Source organism: Nuphar pumila, chromosome 5 (assembly GCF_984573655.1).
Source record: "Nuphar pumila chromosome 5, dmNupPumi1.hap1.1, whole genome shotgun sequence".
Classification (NCBI taxonomy): domain Eukaryota; kingdom Viridiplantae; phylum Streptophyta; class Magnoliopsida; order Nymphaeales; family Nymphaeaceae; genus Nuphar; species Nuphar pumila.
Genome location: NC_143253.1, coordinates 130,219,101 through 130,233,761, shown reverse-complemented (window position 1 = coordinate 130,233,761; position 14,661 = coordinate 130,219,101). Strand labels below are relative to the sequence as shown.

Here is a 14,661-nt window from a genome sequence, read left to right as displayed (position 1 = left end):
GTCTGCAATAGGGAATGGTTTCATTACCAACAAAATTTACATGCTGATTAAGAACGAGGGCAAGTGACGCTCTAGATTCGCAAGCAGATCATTCTTTGAGCGGCTAGCGATCTCATCGATGCTTCCATTCCCAAGCCTCCATACAGCCTCTACAAGCTGACCCCTCAACCACTGTGGTAACAGCTGCCCTCTAACTTCAATACATTCACTGTATAGTGGATAGTATGCAATCCCCACCTGCAAGATTCTCACCACATCAGACCATTCTGTATCGAGCCAACATGGTTTCATTCACTTGATACAGAGCATGATCGGTATGGGTCAAAGACTAGAAATGCTGTTAACATGCAAACCAGAACGACTAGGCCAAATTCCTATGCAAGAACCTGCGTGGACCTTGACAACTTAGCTCCAGTTGTGTTGATTTGAATCATTTAGAGACTCGATCAATCCGGAAACGATTATACTGATGATACAGCTGGGACATATTTTATCAGTTTACATGGGAACTAAGGACATAAAAGTTACCTGGAGTTCCAAAGGTAAATCTGGAAGATGAACTGCCGATGAGCCCTTCATCAAAACTCTGGCAACATTCAGATAGTGATCTTCACCAAATTTCCGGCCTTGAAGAAATGCATTCTTAGTCCACATCTTTGACAGGAAGGCTCTTAGCTCTGGTGTGACACCCTCATCATCTGATCTAGCGATGAGGTCTGCCACTTCGTATGTTGCTTCCGCGCTCTTCAGGAAGTTGGATTGCATGAGAAAAGATACACCTGTTAAGGAGTTGCAGCTTCGTTCTCCTGCTGCCTTTATGATCTCTATCCCGAGAGTGGAGAGCATATTATGTGGAACGTGCTGTAACAGATAATCAGCTACTTCTATTTGGCAGCTGGAGGTTGCAGCTGTGAGAGCGAGACAGAGCTCCATATCTCTGCAACCTTTTTCAACAAACCAACAGACAACCTGCATGCATCCTCTTTCTGCTGCTCGCATGAGAGGCCCCAAGAACGCAGAGGCATGTCCCTCCTCCACTAGACATTCCATTGTGCTCATCTTGCAGAAATGAGATGCGAATCCCAGAGCAAGGTCTACATCAATATCCAGGCTATTCTGCTGAGCTATCTGAAAGCATAAGGCAGACTGTTTAAGATAATACTCAGAAAAAACTTCTCAATGCTGATCTAAGCTTTAGAGGATATGAAATAGGTTTGCTAGTTTGTGACATCAGAAGAAATCCAATGAGTAATAGGAAATACACCACTAGATTCAACTTGATTAAATGGCTTTGAAAACTTCTCAATGAGGAACATTGGTACAGCAACAAAACTAACCAAAATTAACTTAACTAAGACTCAGACTTATGTCAAGATTCTCAAATAACATAAAATTTTGTCACGCTGATTCAGGTATTATTAGTGGAGGTACATGCAGATCAGACAAGAAGAAAAAGAAAGATATGATCTTGAGGAACGGATTCAGTACATAGGACACACAATCAATGCCCTCAACACTAACATGAACAGTCAAATTACCTAATAATTGAAGGAAAAAAACCCTTGGCTTGATGCTCTTAAAACACAAGGAACGAATACCAATGGAAAGTTAACTGGTCATTTAAGGTAGTGAAAGGTAAGGAACAAATATGAATACAGAACTTGATCAAGCCCTCATAAGGAAGGCATCTGGCTTTGATCCTGAAGGTGTATGTAGAGGTGCAGCAAATCCAACTGGAAATAATAGCCAGAAGAATGACAATGGAAACTTATTACTATATCAACACTAAACTTTCTATTTATAGAAATATGAATGACACTGCTGCAATTACAATACAGTGGAGTAGAATTGGACCAAAAAAATGACTCAACACTAAAAGCCCGAAAGCCAGAAAATCTTAATACTTGTCGTTCCGTCCAAAGAGTCCACAACAAACAATGCACACTTCATCCCCTCCCCCACTCCAGAAACAAAAGCAGGACAGAGAGAGAGCATGCTCTTTGTAAAAATAACTATATAAGTTGGCCCCAAGCAAAAGCTGTTGGAATCATAAATAATCATGAGCAAAATATGCACTTGAAAAGTATTGCAGCAAAAAAAAATGCTTGCATATCAAATGAAACTGATTGAAACCAAATTAACCACTCCTAGAGTGGCACCCCATGGACATGGATCAGATGTATGCAAAGGAACATGTGAAATAAAGGAGACACCCAACATTCATAGAGTATGCTCAAAACTTCCTAAGCTTAAAGTCACATGAGAAAAAAAGAATGTTTGGACCCAACTGGCTTTAAATTCATTACAATGGTGTTACCCTAACACCCTCTCTAGTTATGCTTCTCAAAGAAATGAAGCCAACAAAAAAGCAAGTCAAAAATGCGTGAAGCAAATCCTTCAAGTTTATTTAAAGGTTGAGGGACCTTTAGTGCAACTGTAATCCTGCAACAAATCTCAGTACAAATCAGCAACAGACGCTAAACTAGACCACTTCTAGAAATTAGTTTTCTTTTTACTGACAATTCAAGCACCAGCACAAATGAATGTCAACACAAGTAAACAATAAGTTTTAACAAATTGTGTACAAACTTTTCCACTTGCATCAAAGAACGAGGCTTGATGTTTACTCAAGGCTTCTCTTTACATAAAAAAAAAATGAATCACATAAAATATTGCCTTCTTAATCATTCAATCATTTTTAAAGCATAGTCACCTATAACCACATATTCATAGCCGACTTCAGAAAACAGTGTACATTATTTTACCGTCAAAAGAAAAACCAAACCAATCAAAACAAGTTTCAAACACTCTCTTATCTAACTTTTAGGATTGTCAGCACATCTGGAACTCAACCATTGGCATGTTTTCATTTCTTCAATAACACAGTCACAGATATCGGTGATATTTTCAAAATATCACAATATTATCGCTGTATTTTCAGCAAACGATATTATAGGTAAAATATCACCAATTTGATAATATCGCCATATTATCAATTATTGTTACTGTTTTTATTTATTTTCTACAACTTAAATGTGTTTTTCTTTGCATTTTTTACTTATTTCTTTTATTATATATGTATTTTATTATCTAAACATGACATTTTCTTATTTTTCTTATTTTTATATATATTTTTATTTTTTTTAAGTCCAGAGGTTTTTCCAAGATTTATCACCAAACCTATAACATCGAGAGAAATAGCCTCGCCGAGATATAGCTGATACTGATATTTGTGACTGCTATAACACCGCTTCTTTGCTGGTAATGTTGCTGTCAAGGAAATATATAAAAGCATGAAAACCCCCGACATGGTTTGCATGGTCAGGTATGGGATAATATTCATTAGATAATATTCAGTATGGGATTCTGAAAATTAAGCCTGGCCGGGTATGGGATCTCAGATATTTGACCCGAAAAATACCCGAACCTGAACACACCTATATATTTGTTGAGATTAAGTGGTTTTATGGTTAAGTTTTCCTAAACTAGAGGTTATTTGAATTTTATGTTAATGAGGGACTTATGTGTAATTTCTCTTTTTGGCCTCTCTCTATTTAACATAGAGATTAGCCCTAATCAAAGCTAACAAGTTCTCTTATCTTGCAGCCGTCTCTCTCTCTCTCTCTCTACCTAGGGTTCGGTGCATCTCATTGATTCTTCAACATGGTATCAGAGCGGGTCTCCCTTCTGGGATGACGTTGTTGCTGAGAGGTTGCTCAAGGATGATGTTGGTCGTGAAGTGTGAAGCAGGAGTGGTGTCGCTGGATCGTGATCAGACTGCTGCCAATCATGAAGGGTGAAGCAGGAGGGAAACTTCTGCACAGGTCGTGTGTGCTGGTGTTGTGACTGTGACTGTATTGCGTTGAGGCTGCTGCTGATCAGAAAGTGTTTGGCACCTGTGTATCATGATCTGTTTGTGAGTCCGTCGTGTGTGTTGGTGTTGTGACCGTGACTATGTTGCGCTGAGGCTGCTGCTGATCAGAAAAAGTGCCTTATCATCGTGAACCAGTGATCTGAAGCCATGACTTGGTATCATCGGGTATGTAAACCAAGATTGCAGTCGATGCTTGGAGTCGATCTGGTGAGGTATGATACAGTTTTAATTGTGTGTGTTCAGATCTGGGTATCGATCTGAGAATGAATGACACAGTTTTGTTTAATTCAAGTCTGTGTTCAGTTTTGGGTGATTATAAACTTCCTGTTTCGGTTGTGGGTTTCATGCTGTGTGTCGCAGCCTTTTCCTTTGTGATCTAAATCAGATCTGATCAGTCCTATTAGTGTTGAAGTTGTCGATCGGTGTGGGGAATGTTTGTGAAGTGAGTCATATCTACAACCATATTCCATGGCTGAAACACAGAAATCTGAATTGAAGAAATGGTATGACTCAACCACTGATTACTACGGTTTTTGCAAATCCATTCTCCTATGGATTATCTGTAAAACTCGATGATATGGAATAAGGTTTGTCGTCAAGTCTGGAAGGAAGCAGATCTTTAGTGTCGTCTATTGTGGTGTCGTGATATGCTGCCTGTCGTAGTTGTGACATGCAGACTTTAACTGTTTCTCATTAGGGTGGATGTAATAGATTGGATCTGAATAGTCATTGTGTTACAGTCGGTGGTCGCGGATCTCAGAGTTTATCTGTAAAATTAAAACCAGATATAGTCGTCTTCATAGCTGGTTGTGAATTAGATTTGGATTTTCAGCAAACTGTGTGCGCGTGTGGTTGTACCTGAGTTTTAAATCAAGCCCATCATTTTATCTTATGGCTCAAGGGGCTAAACCAAGTGAAAATTATTCCAATGGCTCTGTAACTCTTAGCAGGGCTGAATATGATGAGCTCCTTGCCTTATGTTCATCCACTTCGAAGCCTCCTGGTGCAGAGGTTGCAGGCTCGGCAAGAGATGACCTTCTTGGCCAAGGTGGTAGGTGGATCATTGATTCAGGAGCATCCAGTCACTTGTGTGGGAATTCGTGTAACTTTTTAAATTTAAAACCTGTCTCAGATAAAAAAAGGGTAGTCCTCGTTGATGGCAGTTCTTCCCCAATTGTAGGGCATGGAAACATGTCTATTTCCCCTACCCTTCAATTGTCAAATGTTCTTCATGCTCCTTCTTTTCCACAGAATCTATTATATGTCAGTCGAATGACAAAAGAGCTGAATTGTAGGGTAACTTTTGATCCCATGGGTTGCACTTTTCAGGACTTGCTTACGGGGAAGAGTATCGGTGGCGGCTATGAAGAAGGTGGTGTGTATTATCTACATCAACCAATGGGTTCTGTCTATTCTGTTGTTACGTCTTCATCGAGTCCTTTATTGTGGCATCATCGTCTGGGTCATCTTCCAGTGCCAAAACTTCGTCGAGTTATTCCTCATATACCTCCCTCAGTTTTTTTTCAATGCGAAACATGTCAATTGGGAAAACATTGCCGAAGCTCTTTTCCCTCTAGTCAAAGTCCATCGAGTCAAAGATTGTTTGACCTTCTTCATGTCGATGTATGGGGTCCGAGTAGGTCTCAGTGTCGTTATTATTTGGTCATTGTTGATGACTTCTCAAGGTTATCGTGGGTGTTCTTGTTAAAAGATCGGTCTCAAGGCCTTCTCATTCTTAAATCTTTGATTGTTGAAATAAAAACTCAATTTGACGTGTGTGTTAGAATTGTTCGCACTGATAATGCTCTTGAGTTCAAATCCAAAGACTTGCTTCAATTCTATTCTGATAAAGGGATTCAACCTCAATTTACATGTCCTCATACATCCCAACAAAATGGTGTGGCTGAGAGGAAACATAGACAAATTCTCAATGTCGCTCGGTGCCTAATGATTCAATCCAATATGCCTGCGTCATACTGGGGAGATGCAGTTTTGACTGCTGGTTTTCTTATAAACCGCATGCCTTCAAGTTCTGTAGAAGAACAGATCCCAATCCAAATTCTTTATCCTGAGGTACCTCTTTTTCCTATCCCCCCTAAAGTTTTTGGATGTGTGTGCTTTGTGCATAAGCTGGATCCTGAACGAGATAAACTTGCTTCATAGTCTATTAAATGTGTTTTTCTTGGGTATCCTAAGAATAAAAAATGATATCGTTGCTATGACCCTATATCCCATAAAGAGTATGTCAGTGTGGATGTTACCTTCTTTGAGTCTACTCCATATTTCACGAGTACTACTCCAAGGTTACAGGAGAGTTAGGGTGATGTCTTTCCTCTGCCAATTCCTCCTTTTCCTTTAGAGTCGGTCACTCCACAGCATGTGGCTCCATCCTCTGAGGAGTCTCGATACAGAAACCCTCCTATAGTGTATACTCACAGGTTACCACCTACCTCCATATCCCCATTATCTCCTTCTCCTTAGGAAAATATTTCTGAGCATATTGAAGTGTCTGCTCTTGATGAGGATCTTCCTATTGCTCTGCGAAAAGGGAAAAGACAGTGCACCCTTCATCCCATTTCTCAGTTTGTTTCTGAAGTTAATCTTGGGGCATCTATGAAGAATTTTATCTCGGCTTTGTCTGCCTCCTCTGTTCCGCTTCATCACAGTCAGGCTCTATTCGACCCCAAATGGATGCAGGCTATGCAGGATGAGATGGATGCCCTATGCTCTAGGGGCACTTGGGACTTGGTTGATCCTCCAACTGATGCAGATATTGTTGGCTGCAAATGGGTATATACCATTAAATATAACTCGGATGGGTCAATTGAACGGTATAAAGCCCGGTTGGTTGCAAAAGGCTATACTCAGACTTATGGTGTTGACTTTTTTGAAACTTTTTCCCCAGTCGCTCGTCTTGGCACTATTCGTCTCGTTCTCTCTGTTGCAGTGCACTATGGATGGCCCTTGTCTCAATTGGATGTCAAGAATGCCTTTTTGTATGGAGATTTACATGAAACAGTTTATATGCAACAACCCCCAGGCTTTGAGGTTCAGGGGGAGTGTCAGAAAGTGTGCAAGTTGAAGAAGGCTATTTATGGCCTGAAGCAGAGTCCTTGGGCATGGTTTCAAAAATTATTTGAGGTAATGTCGGATTTTGGATTTGTCAGGTCAGCCTCAGACCACTCCTTGTTTATCAAGAAAACTAGTTCTAGAATTGTGGTTATGGTGGTATATGTCGATGACATCATATTAACAGGAAGCAGTGCCCAACATATTTCTGCAACTAAGGATCATCTTCAGAAACATTTTGTTACTAAAGATCTTGGTTCCCTTCGATATTTTTTGGGTATTGAGGCTGCAAGAAACAAAGAGGGCTTAGTTTTGTCACAAAGAAAGTATGTGATGGACTTATTAAAAGAGACTGGAATGCTAGGAGCGAAGCCAGCTAACATTCCTATGGATCCCAAAACTCGTATGTTCGATGAGAAATCTGAATATGTGGATAGTACCAGTTTTAGATCCTTGGTGGGTAAGTTGTTATATGTGACCGTTACTAGACCTGACATTTCATTAGTCGTAAGTAAAATTAGTCAATTCATGGATAAACCTACCAAAGCTCACTGGGATGAAGCTATGATGGTTCTCAGGTACTTAAAGTCATCTCCTGGTAAAGGACTGTTGTTTAAACAAAATCCTTCCTTGGACGTTGTTCCTTACACTGACGCAGATTATGTGGGGTCTATCGAAGATAGAAAGTCAACAACTGGATTCTGTGTTTTTGTGGGAGGAAATCTTGTTACCTGGAGGAGTAAGAAACAAATTGTTGTAGCCAGGTCGAGTGCTGAATCAGAATACCGAGCTATGGCTCAGACCGCAGCTGAGATCATGTGGGTAAAATCAATTTTGACCGAACTTCAAGTGAAAGTATCCCTACCTATGGTGATGGTGTGTGACAATAGGGCTGCTACATATATTGCCAACAACCCAGTTTTTCATGAAAGGACTAAACATATTGAAGTTGACTGTCACTATGTAAGTGACTTGATTCAGGCTGGTTATATTTGCACAGATCATGTATCTTCCGAAGATCAAGTTGTTGATGTCTTTACCAAGGCCCTTGCAAGGCCTAGTTTTTCCCATTGTTGTGACAAGCTGAGCATGATCGATATCTATGCTCCAGCTTGAGGGGGAGTGTTGAGATTAAGTGGTTTTATGGTTAAGTTTTCCTAAACTAGAGGTTATTTGAATTTTATGTTAATGAGGGACTTATGTGTAATTTCTCTTTTTGGCCTCTCTCTATTTAACATAGAGATTAGCCCTAATCAAAGTTAACAAGTTCTCTTATCTTGCAGCCGTCTCTCTCTACCTAGGGTTCGGTGCATCTCATCGATTCTTCAACAATATTATTTGGCCGGATCTGGGAAACGTAAATGGGACAGGTACCCAACCCATTGACAACCCTAGTGGACAAACAAGGCCAATATATCATGTTGCTCAACAAAGGTATTTTATGTCACAGTCACCATTACTGGTCTCCCTAGAGATGTCATATCAATAGATCGTCTATCATGCACTATGGTATGTCAATGTTCTACATGATATTGTTGAAATAAACAGAAATTAGTAGATCTCAAGTTCAAATTATAAGCATGTCTTCGCAAAAAAAAATATAAGCATGTCGATTCTCAAAAGAAGTCTTCAGAGTTCAAAATTGTGCGAATAAGAACAAGAAACTATTGATTGTTGTCGTCAATGATCAAATTGGACACTAAAAATTGAATAAAGAATTTTATGCAATATAAACCTGCAATTTTGATACTCACATAAACATGCAGCAGAAAATAGAAAAGACTTAAAGAAAATCTAGAGTATAGGAAAAGATAAGAAATCCAGAAATTTTTATCCTAACATAGTATAGGTGTGTGTAGCAATAGTAAATGACGATGTCATAATGCACCATTTTCTATCTGTAGCAACTAAAATATAACCATGGTACATGTCCACATTTTACCTGTAACAGAATGCGAACAAGCTCAGTGCTTCCAAAACGAGATGCTTCAAGAAAACACTGGTTTACATTATCTGCACCCCATTCTACCAACAATCCAAGTAACCCCTGCATTGCTCTTGATGCAACTCCAGAAGCCCAACAAGGATCAATAGCACTAGAGAAAAGAGTAAGAGGAAAGCATGCAGCATCAAAGGCCTCAGCAAAGTCCTTCCCTGTCAGTTGATCACCAGCCATATCCAAGAAGGACTTTAATGCAGACAGCTGCAGCTGTAGTTCAATAGCTGATCCATGATGTAACCTGTTTTTGTTTCTAGAATTGCGGGAATGAAAGCTAATACATTTCAGAGCCCATTCTGTGAATTTCTGGACTTTGGCAGCACTTTCAACCTTCAAAATCTCATCACTGTTGCATTCTTCAAGACGTTCACCCAGCCTGATGTTCACAAATTGCAGTAAGAATTTCAACAAGTGAAAACATAATATTGTAATATGGTGCTTCTCATATATGCAGTTCAGTGATGTTACATCTTGAAACAGCATGAGCTGTTGGAAAATAGTGTCTTCTATGTGCACCACAATAAGGCACTTCAGCACTTTTTGCTCAAAAAAGGTAAACAAATCTTTGATTGCTTAAGACAACAATGTGAAAAACTAATTCTTTGGGAATAATTATTTCCGAGAATGTCATTAAAGATGGTTTGGATACATTACGCTTGCATGGATGCCTATTACTGCACGAGTAAGAAAGGTTGACATGGTGCAAGTGGGAGGAATTAGGAAAAGAGGAAAGATATTGAAGACTTGGAAGGAAACAGCTAGAGGTGATATGAAGAATTGTAAGGTGACCGAAGTTGTAGTTCTAAATAGGAAGGGATGGAGAAACAAGATTCATAAAGCTGACCCCATGGATAAGGCTTGATGATGATGATGAACTTCCTCAGAAAAGGGCAAACCCTCAAAGGCATTTGCATACTCCCAAACACTGACAAAAGAGTTCAAGGTCAGTACAGTTGGTTCTTGAAGAACCAAAGGTGCGAAAGTCGGGAACTAGTCATGAATTACCTGTGCCAGTTCTGTGAACGCTCAAGTGTGTTGATTCTTGTAGCTATATTGATCATTTTAAGGGGTAAGCTCTTCTAGGTCTGAATAATGGTCCCTTCTCATGGTCAGCATGCAGATAAATGTAACTATCTATTGCTCCTGTTGTTCCTGTTGATGGTTAAGAAAATCTGTGCATATGTGATCTGCATGGATAGATAGGGTTGGTGTGTTTTAGATTCAATGAATGAATTTTTGATATCAGTGACAAAAACAATGCTATGGAGATCCAGAAAATGGAGCAAGTGGATTGGACCATGCTGAAGGTTGGAATAAATCAGCTTTAGAATAACAACATCAGCAGCAACGACAACAACAACAATAAAACTATAGCAATGTAGGGGCTATAGGACTTATCAGGAGTTGAAGATGAGAGAGAACCTTAAGGAAGTACAGGAGTAGACAAGGCAGAATGCAGCAAATTTTGTGGGGAGCAATGTTGTGTGTGTATATATTGCCCCACTTGGTGAATACTAATGGCTTTGCCTCTGAAAAATCTAAGGGTCTGTTTGTGTGTCTTGGAAACCTGGGCCCTGGGGGTTTCTGCAGAAATGCATGGGAAACCATGGATTTCCACGGGAACGCAACCCAAAAAAATACACACAAGAAAGCAGAAAAGGTTGGGCTCCAAATTTGAGGCTTTCAGTGGTTTGAAAACTTGTTTGATTTTAGGTAATCAAACAGGTAAAACCATCCAGAGTATTCAATCACAATGACAGAAACAAGAGATTAAATGAATGATAATAAAGTGTTTTCTAGCTACTGGAGAGCAGGTGTGGTTTCAGACGTTCATCACATGTCTATACCATGTCCATGCATATACATTGTTTAAGTATGTTATTAATGCCCATAGCTTATAGTAGATTTAACAACAAATTTGAAAAATACTTAGTGTGCATCTTGAATAACAAGGTTGTATTCATAAATTTATAGCACATGCAATTACCTTAAAAAAAAAGAAAAGGGTCTTGGAAAAGGACCACTCAGTAAAACACAGTTGTTACAGATAAAGAAAAATACCAGGGTGATATTATTAGAGATAATTCTAAATCTCTATACAAGTAATGGAAGTTGGTGAACTTGTTGACATCTACTATAGGTTTGTACTTGCAAGTAATGTGGGATGTAAAGAAAAGAAGAAAGCCAAATAAAGAAGCTATTTCAGCAAAAAATTCCCACATTAACAAATATGGACTGGTCTAGGGGGTCATCGGAGTTAGTGAACTTGTTAATGTTCGCTACAGGTTCATACCTGGAAATAACTTGGGATACAAAGAAAAGTAGAAAGCCAAATAAAGAAGCTATCTGGGCAAAAATTTTCCCATAGTAACAAATATGGACTGGGTTGGAGGGTCGTGTAGGTGGCTAAATCATTTGCACGTGCACAATCAATCACATGGATCATGCTCCCCGTGGTTTTGAATCTAGATGTATGGGCTAACTCATTCACCTAATATTGATAAACAAGAAATTCCTTATTGTTTGTACTTTGCACCATCATCAACATACATCCATTACATAAAGGCTTCATATTTTTTTTAAAAAAAAGTCATAAAATCTTAATTTAGTCTATCCATTTCTTCCCAAATCCGCCATTGTTGATGGGTAAGAAACATTTAAAGTCGGAAGCAATTAATTATAAGTTTTATCTCCACATGTATATGCATATTATGATTATTATCCTAATGTATGAGTTAACTCATTCACTTAATGTTGATAAACAAGAAATGTCTTATTGTTTGTACTTTGTACCATCATCAACATACATCTATTACATAAAGGCTTCGTGTTTTTTCAAAAAAAAAAATCATAAAATCTTAATTTAGTCTATCCATTTCTTCCCAAATCCGCTGTTGTCGATGGGCAAGAGACATTTAGAGTCGGAAGCAATTAATTATAAGTTTTATCTCCTCATGTATATGCATATTATCCTAAATGCGACATAATACAGCGGATGGAGGTACAAAGTTATAAGCTTGAAAAGGAAGCAAAAAACCCTGGATGGGAACGCAAATAGCCAAGGAAAGCAATATTGATTCCATAAAAATGACCACACAATTTCACACCGCCAAGAATTAAACAACCATCCATACGAACTTTATTGAATTATAATCACACGAAATGTTAAACTACGATAAATAAAATCATTCATCATATGAAAGTTGCCTGAATTTTTTCAATTGTGCAATGATAGAATCGAGCCAATCCACAAAATCTAAGGGGAAAAGAAAAAACTCATAGCGGCAAGCAATATGAAGAATTTTTAATGCATACTAGAGCCAAATGTGAAAGAACATAACACATTGCACCGATTGTTCCATTTACAGGGTATATATTGTTCCTCACATGCACAAACTTCAAACTCAGCAGATAAAAAATGAAACGCACAAGAAGCACTTTGAGATCACCAAAAGGAGAGCATTTTGCTGCAAACAACAAAACCATACCCTTGGGCCATAACATTGACCGTGTCTGTCAAGCTTATTACCCGCGATCTGCATACGGATACACACGAGGCAAGAAACGAAGTCCTGAGAACAGCCCGCGTGAAATCATTAGCCCCACAAGAGATGAGCTCATGAATCAATCCAGTGACACCCTCCAAATCAGATTCCGTCTGAAGGAACCAAATCGAATCCAACGCGATGCACAACGCGTCGTTCAACCTCTGCCGGTCCGCGCACGGGATCAATCTCTCCGCCAAAAGCCAATCGTGAGAGCTAACGGCATTCTGAAATCTTCTCCCCAACTCGATCCAGTCCACCCGGCTCATCTTAATCCCGTTCTTCATAACCATCTCCGAACTCACCCCTCTCTCCAAGGCCGGCATTGCCCCGTTGCTAAGACAGCCCAATTCAGAATTCTCACCACCAACATCTCGATTCAACCGACGATGGGGCTTACCATCTGCCCCACCGCCAACGCCCGAGCCAGAGGGCCGCTTCGCCAAGCCGAAAAGTGGTGCAATCGAAGACTTTCGACCACCATCTTCCTCCATCGAAGCAAAAACCCCTCCTCTCAATTCCCCAATAAACGAAAACCAACTATTCCACCGATCCCAAATTCCCTCCAACAATATTCCTCTCACCTACTTTCTCTATCCCTTCTTCCCTCCAAACAAACAATCTTCAGATACCCAACACACCCAAATCCCCAATTCCTATTCTCCTCACGAAAAGCAAGAAACCATCCATGCAAAAACGCCCCCGAGATGAGAACAAATACCACAACCCCAACTTGCACCACCCTTCAAAAAAGAGAATCCCGCCGATATATTTAGATTCCTCAAAACCAAAGACAGACAACAAGATCAGAAATTAAGAAAAACAGAAAAGCAGAACTAGCCACAATGGAAAAAGAAAAAAAACTCGATAGCAAGATACACAATCGAAGAAGATAAAGAGATAAACCAAGAATATACAGAAACCCCACAAATTTTTTGCTTCAGAGGGAACTGAAAGGAGGAGAAACGATCAAATAGGAAAGGGAAGAGAAAAAAAAAACTTTTAGTCTTCAGCCATGACTAAAAGATGAAATTGGGGAGGAAATGAGTGGAATGGAAAATGGTCCCATTTTAGAGGGGAGGAGTTCCAGGTGGGGGATTAATTAAGGAGGGGGTGTTAAAAATGCAATAATTGTGAGTGATGAGTAATTCCAAATGGGTGGTGGGCGACATTTGAGGCCACTCCATTAAAGCATCTGTCCGGAAGATTTAAATAAAGAAAAGCCACATCTTCTTCATGTGTCCTGGGGAAAATGGTTTTCAGTCACATGAATACTCTCATGAGGACACGGACACGACACGACACGACACTTTGTGCAATTTTTCATTAATAGTATATTCATGTCATCTCCTTAACAAACAAGACAGGTTTCTTAAACATCATTCCCCCACCTACGCTCGGCCATAATCGGGTCGGGCTTATCCGACATTCAAATTTTAAATCAGGTCTAAAAGTTAAACCCAAACTCAATCCGATCTAATTCGAGTCCGGGTCTAGGTATGGTATGACTAAAAATTATAGATCCATATAGGTTACCAGGTTGAGCCATTCAGGCATGTATCTGGTCGAGTCTTCAATTGGCCACTTTTTTAATGAGGTATAAAAACTAGGCCTAGACCCAACCCATTTTGATTCGGGTTTGAGTTTGATTTTGGGTGTGGCTGGAAAATGTAGACTATATGGTTTAACAGGTTTGGGTTTTAATCTAAATACAAAAAGAAAATCTCGATGCCAACCAATCATTTCAAGTACAAATAAGAAGACATTAATGACACATCATATTACAAATGTATCCGGTCGGGTTCAAGTGGGTTCGGATACGAATTGGGTCCAGGTTTTAGTCAATTGAAGAATAAAACAGCTTTGGGTACGTAATTGGATGGGGTTTGAGCCGATTCAATTTTACATTATAAAGAAACATTTTGTTCGGGTATAAAATAATGGGTCGGATCTACACGGGTTTGAGTCTTCATTTACAATACCCAAGATCCGACCCAGTTACACCCCTAGGGAACATAACATAAGTTGTAAGCCGAAGCATTTTGTGACATTCTACTTTTGGTGTATGAAATGCAGTACACCAGCAACTACCCAAGGTTCTCACACTCGACCCGGCCCATTGCCCACCCCTATGCATGTGTGAATTATGAACAAAAGGATTCACTCAATTATGC

At 39.5% G+C, this 14,661-nt stretch overlaps 1 protein-coding gene across 1 annotated transcript; it reads right to left on the bottom strand.

Moving 5' to 3' along the window:
* On the bottom strand, positions 1-13,672 carry LOC149838716 (ankyrin repeat protein SKIP35-like). The gene is made up of 4 exons (XM_090006764.1): positions 12,431-13,672; positions 8,886-9,318; positions 529-1,128; positions 1-237 (listed from the first exon to the last, which is right to left on the bottom strand). Exons 1-4 carry the CDS (start codon positions 12,979-12,981, stop codon positions 37-39), a joined length of 1,785 nt encoding a protein of 594 aa, XP_089862890.1. The 5' UTR covers positions 12,982-13,672; the 3' UTR covers positions 1-36.
* Between the last annotated feature and the right edge of the window lie 989 nt (positions 13,673-14,661).